This window comes from Phodopus roborovskii, unplaced genomic scaffold, assembly GCF_943737965.1.
Source record: "Phodopus roborovskii unplaced genomic scaffold, PHOROB, whole genome shotgun sequence".
Classification (NCBI taxonomy): Eukaryota; Metazoa; Chordata; class Mammalia; order Rodentia; family Cricetidae; genus Phodopus; species Phodopus roborovskii.
This window is the reverse complement of record NW_026126636.1, coordinates 13,225,534-13,232,834: the sequence shown is the minus strand read 5'-3', so window position 1 is coordinate 13,232,834 and position 7,301 is coordinate 13,225,534. Positions and strand designations below refer to the sequence as shown.

Below are 7,301 nucleotides of genomic sequence, written 5' to 3'. Positions count from 1 at the left end.
AGTTGAAGAATGGACTTTTGGAATCTGACCATCAAAATTATTTTCTTGTCAGAAACTACAACTGGAATTTTGGGAAATTTCTCTCTTCTTTACTACTACTTAATCCAGTGTGGAGAATGCATATTAAAACCCACAGAGTTAATTCTCACACACCTAATGGCAGCCAATGTCTTGACTATTCTTTCTGCAGGAGTGCCACACACAATGGCAGCTTTTGGTTTGAAGCAATTTTTAAATGATTGTGCATGCAGATTAGTTTTGTTTATTGAAAGAGTTGGTCGGAGTGTGTCCATTGGCATCACCTGCCTGTTGAGTGTCTTCCAGGCCATGACCATCAGTCACATGCAATTTTGTTGTAAGGATCCAAGAGTCAAATCTCCTAAGTACATTGGCATCTCTATTGCTCTCCTATGGATCTTGTACATGTTGATACATTTCGTTTACTTTGTGTACCCGTTCATCAAAAGGAATTGTAAAAATGTGACCAGAAAACGAGATTTTGGATACTGCTTCATTGCAGGGCAGAATGAAATCAGCAACTCACTCTATGTAGCATTAGTGGTGTGCCCTGAAATATTCTTTTCTTTTCTTATGGCCTGGTCCAGTGGCTCCATGGTTGTCATTCTATACAGACACAAACATAGGGTTCAACATATCCATAGCACTTGCAGTTGCAGAAGAACCTCCCCTGAGTCCAGAGCCATCAAGAACATCCTGGTCCTGGTGTTTATTTTTCTGGCTTTTTATACTCTGTCCTCTATCTTACAAGGCTGCATAGCTCTATTGTATAATCACATTTGGTGGCTGGTGAATATCACTAACCTGACTTCTCTGTGTTTTCCCTCCTTTGCACCCTTGGCGGTTATGAATTATTACTGCAGAGTACCGAGACTCAGTTTGGTAAGGATAAGGAATACAAATTGATTATTCTTATTTTAAGTATGAAAATGTTATCTTCTGTGTGGTGTACAGATGTCTACTTACCAATCACTATCACAGTGTCAGTACATGTATTTAAGGAGGTATTTCCTTACCTTTTAACTGTTAACCAAAATAATGTATCTGGGAGTTTCGTCAGCTGGTTCAATTAAATACCTAGCTCAGCTTATCTCATTTAATGAGGAATATATTCTTCTTCAACTTACAGCATCCAGGCTTCTCTTTTTCTGGTGATGTACAAAGGATCTACCAAAAATCTCTCAATAAAGCTGCCCTTTTTTTGACTCTAATCCTGCCAGGTCATCCTGAGTGTTTGGTTATTTCACAGAGAGCTTGTGGGTCCTAAATTCTAAAGACAAGAAAAAATGGAAACCATGGCTAGAAATGAAGCTATGTTTCGATTGCCTCTGGCTCATTCACAGCTACCCAAGCCTGCACCAGTACCAGAAAATATCTTCAGGCCAAATTTTCCAAATACCCTGCTGTCAGATGCACTAGAGATAATGAGGTTGGTTTACTCTGAATCTTTTAGCAACAATCCTCAACAATGTCTCGGAAAAGAACATCTTCCTTACCACTTGGTGAAAAAATATAATGGATATATTCCAGTTCACACAGTAATCAATGGAAATGAATGATGGTTTTGATGTTATCTTGACATTTTTACCAATATGTTTTTGAGAAATTTTGCATCTGTGTTCATAGGGAAGACTGTTCTGTCTGTTTCCTTTGTTGCTGCCGTGATGTTACTGTACTGTAATGCTGTTTTCATAAAAAGAGTTTGGAAATCTATTAATAGAATCATTGTGAAAATCAGCTTTTTGGGTACCTTAAAAAGTTAAAAATAGGACTACAATATGATGCAACTCTTCCATTCCTGGGCATATATACCCAGAGAACTCAATATTCATATATATATATATATATATATATATATATATATATATATATATCTTAATTACTGCTGTATTTCCATAGCATGGAAATGGAGCCCACCCATATAGCCAAAAACAGATTAACTTATGATATAGTTTGTGTTCATGTTCAAATTGGATTATTATTCAAATACAGTGAAGTATGCAATCATAAAGTGTACAGGAAAAATGATACAGCTATACTGCATATAGTAAACTTGATCAGAGAATCTCATGTTGAAAAAAATGTCACATGTTCTCCTTCATATGTAACTTCTATCCTATAATGTGCAAATGTGTAAATGTAAATTGGTGACTACAAATCTGGTATAACATTTAGAAAGGAGAGCATGAAGCCAGCTGGTGGTGGGACATGCTCTTAATCCCAGCACTTGGGAGGTAGGGCAGGTGGATCTATGTGAATTAGAGACTAGCCTGGTCTGTGGAGTGAATTCTAGGACAGATTTCAAAGCTACACAGAGAAACTCTGTCTCAAAACAATGAAAAGTGGGGATAGCATAAAAGATGATGTTAGGCAATGGACAGACACAGTCATCCATTGGTTATAAAAGAGAATATCAAGATAATTGTTTTTCTATTTTCAACTCTGCCATTTTCTCATTCTCTGTCTCATATTATATATATATATATATATATATATATATATATATATATATATATATATATGATACTGACAGTGTAAACTCTAAACAATGCTCCATGGCTGCAGCATAGCTATTCTAACCATATAGAAGAAAGAACTATTTATTTGTAGCTCTGCAATAATTTTTTTGTGAGTTCATTAAAATAAAGCGATTTTAGTTTAAAATGAAGTGGTATCACAATATATCCCAAGATATGGGGATGGAATGGCTAAACTCTGGCCAGATGTCAATATAGGGCATCACACAGATGGAATCAAATGCAGATATCACTTGATTGTCCCATTAGATGCCACAAAATATTCTCTCTTTTTCCCTTTTATTGAAAAGAGATTATTTTGTTGTACAATATATCCTGAATTCAATTTCTCCTCATGGTACTCCCCACATTTCCTCTCCACTTCTCCTTCCGTGCTCACCCACGTTCTTTCAGTCATTATCAAAGAATCATAAGCTTCTTAGCCATACCAACAAAGCATAACAAGGTAAAACATAATTTTATTAAAAAAAATCTCATTGAGACTTGGCAAGGAAATCAACAAAAGTAAAGGTCCCAAGAGAAGACACAAGAATCAGAGACCCATTGACTCATAAACTCTGCAGACTCATAAAAATAGTAAAGTGACTGCTATAATATATATGCAGAGGATTAGATGAAAACCCATTCAGTTCCTGTGCTTGTGGTGTCTGTCTCCATGAGTTCACGGGAGGTTTTTCAGTTGATTCAGTGGGTGTCATTCATTCCCTGTGGCTTTTATCTTCTTTCTGTGTCCTCTCCCATGGGCTTGTTTGAGCTCTGAGGGGATGGATTTGATAGAAACATTCAACTTGCCATCCCTGATGTCATAAATACTTTTTTTAAAAAAACAAATCTAGCATTTTTGCATGATGTGACAAGAGATACAGGGATAATATCTCAGCATAATAATACTCACTACTTACTACAAGCCTACAACAAAGGGTTAGGCCCCAAGAATACTATACACAGGAATCACCGGTTTGCTGACCACCACTAGTTATGTTTAACCTTCAAAAGTGTCCACAATTTTTCTAAACAGTACCAATGTTATAATATATACTGCAAAACCCAAGTCTTTGAAAGCATTTTTTTTCTGTTTGAATCATATCAGTAACAGAACAGGTTGGCTGAAGGGTAAAACATGGGGGATGATAACTGAGTGGAAAAATGAAGTTAAGTGGGGAACATTGGGTAATTGTATATCTGGTTAGGAAAAAATGTGTTCTTCCAAATGACTCTAGGTGCCAAAGGCATGTATCAGTGTTATGGAGGAGTTGCATATGCCTAAAACTTAAGGGGGAAAGCACTTGGAATCAAATACAGAAGACATAGTGTTTAGTCTGACATATTTGGATTTGGAGAATGCACAGAAAAAGAGTATGGAAGACACAGATGATTAACTCAATACTACGGAGGTCACTGCAAAGGAGTCTAAACTAATAAAAACAGTCAGTCACTCAAAGATTTTGCAGGATAGAAAAGGGACTAATTAGAGAATATTCAGGTATGATAAGGTGCAGTGGATTTCTGAAACTCTTAATGGTAGAAAGATAGTGGATATAGGATGTAGACAGTGTTTTTACAATGACTCTATAAGACCTCTGTACCTTTATCTGATCCTAGATTGTTCTATAATACAAACCATTAACAATGCCTCAGAGAATATGTGACAGTAGTAACATTTACTATGAAATAATGTCCCACACATGCCGAGGTATAGGCACAGTAATAGCAAACTAGATGTCTTCTAGAAGTTGATTTAGAACTTTATAACAAATTGTCAGATCCTATCCTTGGAATTGATCATACATGATGAGACTCTTTATTTTGTGTAGTTAATGTGCTATAGGAAAAAAGATCTAACATCAGAGAACATTAGAGGGGTGCCTAATTTTCCTTTTCTGGTTATAGGAAATGGATCCTCTCTCATCCTATAGCTGTCTTTCAAATTAATAGTCTCTTTAATTTTAATTACCTATAGAGTTATGCAAATATAATAATCCATTTAAATTGTATAAATATAAAATAACATGTATTAAATAGGCTTATTTTTATAATAATTACCACTATATACATATTTAGAATGTGTTAAATTCATTGTACTGATGATATACATGCATTTCAGGTCTAACCTCATGCTATAAGATAACAAATCCCTAGGGAAGACTAATGTTGCCTTCATCTACGCACACTAATTAGCTATAGCTTTCCATCCATATGTGGATCCATGTCAGATTTCCCATCCATGCTGGCCTGGCAAGTAGGGCTGCAACTCTTCAGACCTTGGCCTGAAAATAATAATCTTGAAAATTCATGAATAAATTTACGACTGGCTTAAGTGGAGTAAATCATGCCTGGTACTATACTTAGCTTACTAGCTAATGGCTAATAAGGCTATTGACCTAGAAGAGATCCTACTTTTTCCACCATTCTAACCACTACAATTTAAAGCTGAATTCTATGTTTAGTCTGAAACCCATTGGTAAAAATAAGTCTCAGACCTTATCAGCAAACAGCTACATTTTTAAAAAACAAATAAAGACCATTATAGTAGTACACAACTGGTCAAAATACACAGAACAACTGACTCTAGCGGGCTCAGCCCCAATCTGATGTATCTACAGCATAAGCCCTGTAACTAAGATTCAGAAAAATCTGGACAAAGGGGTGTAAAATCCAGAGGACAGGACATCTGCTACGAGATTACGTTTTGTCTGCATAGCAAGGGAGCAGAGCATATAGTGCCATTCTACTTATCTGTGTATATAATGTATTTACTCACACATTTAAATACTTATCTAGGAATCATAGCCCAGGATGTACATATGTGAGAAAACATATGCTATTTTTATCCAAGCAAAATCCATTTTGTGGAAAATTTGTTATTGTTTTCTCTACAACTAATAAAATTCACATACAGCCTGTACACACAATGTATCAGTGAATAAGATGCACTTTCATCAAAGTCCTTAACTTCTATAGTGCATACAGCTCCAATGTCGATATTTCTTTATTGGCAATCATCTGATTAAAATGGAATTGGTGACAGTTTAAAATTTACAACCATCTTTAGGTATTTTTCTGATTAGAGATGAAATTTCAGAAAGTGCTTTCTTATAAGAATTATAAAATGATAGAAAACAATAGAACAAAAAAAATAGGAAGAGGGCAGGCCGTAAATGTGAGAACTCTCTGAAATTTAATTAACAAGTACAGCAAAGCATTGAAACTGAGGTGTAGTGTCTGATGAGAAGAAAGGGGCACAGTGCTGGAAAGCACGCAGCTGTTGCAACACTGACATTAACCAACCACTTAGTGATCCCGTTTACAGAAGTTAAACACATCGTTAACATGCCAGATGTTGTATAGAAGAACACAAAACTGCTCACCAGGACAAGGATGGTTTGTGTGGCTCTGGTCTCAGGAGATGATTTAGGACACAAAACTCTATGCATATATTGGACCCTCTGCTTGTGTTTCAGCAGGATAAGCACCATGGATACACTGGCCCATATCATGAGTGCCAAACAAATGACATCAGAGGAGCCCAATAAGATTACATATAATGCGTAGGTTAGATTTTGAGGTTTGGTCACAACACAGTATAGAAAATCTCCAAAATCAGTGACATTTTTTCCATCCCCCAGGTCTGTCACAAGCACAGGAATGAAGCCATTTAGCATCATTTGCAGAGACCAACACATGCTGACAGAAGGTCCAATGATATCGTTGGCTCTTACTTTGATGTATTTGTACTTGGCATTACTTGGGGTGATCATGATGGCCTGGAAGAAACTTAAGAGGGCTGTGGACCCAAGGGACACTCCTCTGGCAATTCTATGAAAATAAAAGACAAGTTTACATTCAATGGTATCTAAAAAATATGTCCAACCAAAAGCAGCCATTGTCTGAGGGATTCCTTTACAGATCAGAACCATGAAGTTAGCACAGGTGAGGTGTTTGACAATTAGGTCTGTAGGCCGAGCCCTGATCCCAGAGAATTTATTGATGATGAAACAGCAAAGCAAGGCTGAGTTTCCCATCATTCCCAGTGCAGTCTGGGACAGAAAGATGATCCCCATGGCCAGGTCTGTCGATATCATTCTGTTTAATTTCTGTGATTATCACTTAATGTGATATCAGAGATCTCTAGATAGACATGAAGAACTATGTTTTTTTATGCCATGCTAAGTATTGTGCTCTTCACCAACTAGTGTATTTCATTATTGGAGAATTAGATATTGTATCATGAAAGTTTCTGAGTTTGAGAATGTCTTGAATGTGGTGGAATGTCAAATTATATAGGATCCCTTACTTCAAGTTGGCATATTGTACAGTGCCTTGTAATCAATATTCAATTCAAATTTGTTGCAGCCTGGTATCCATGGTTGAACTGGTGAGATTGTTAAGACAATTAATCATACTTTAGTAAGAGAAAAAGACAGACAGATAGACACACACACACACACACACACACACACACACACAGAGAGAGAGAGAGAGAGAGAGAGAGAGAGAGAGAGAGAGAGAGTTGGAGGGCAACTTACAGGATATATGTCTACTCTTCAACTTTGTAAACCTTGGAATATCAAAGCTTGGAGGCAGGCACCTTTAAACACTGAACCATCACTCGAACTCCCAGATTCCCCAGATCCTACCAGTGGTAAAATAAAGACATTTCAGGGTTGAAATAATATGCAGCAACTTTTCATCTATGAAAACATACCCTGTTTGGAAATAAAAACTAATTATATTGTAATCATGTGT

The 7,301-nt window shown here is 36.5% G+C and overlaps 2 protein-coding genes across 2 annotated transcripts; one reads left to right on the top strand and one right to left on the bottom strand.

The window, feature by feature from the left end:
• LOC127238466 (vomeronasal type-1 receptor 4) lies at positions 1–924 on the top strand. The gene has a single exon (XM_051207084.1). The coding sequence runs from the start codon at positions 10–12 to the stop codon at positions 922–924; it is 915 nt and encodes a 304-aa protein (XP_051063041.1). The 5' UTR covers positions 1–9.
• Positions 925–5,737: 4,813 nt separating this feature from the next.
• LOC127238465 (vomeronasal type-1 receptor 4) lies at positions 5,738–6,637 on the bottom strand. The gene has a single exon (XM_051207083.1). It carries the CDS (start codon positions 6,635–6,637, stop codon positions 5,738–5,740), a length of 900 nt encoding a protein of 299 aa, XP_051063040.1.
• Between the last annotated feature and the right edge of the window lie 664 nt (positions 6,638–7,301).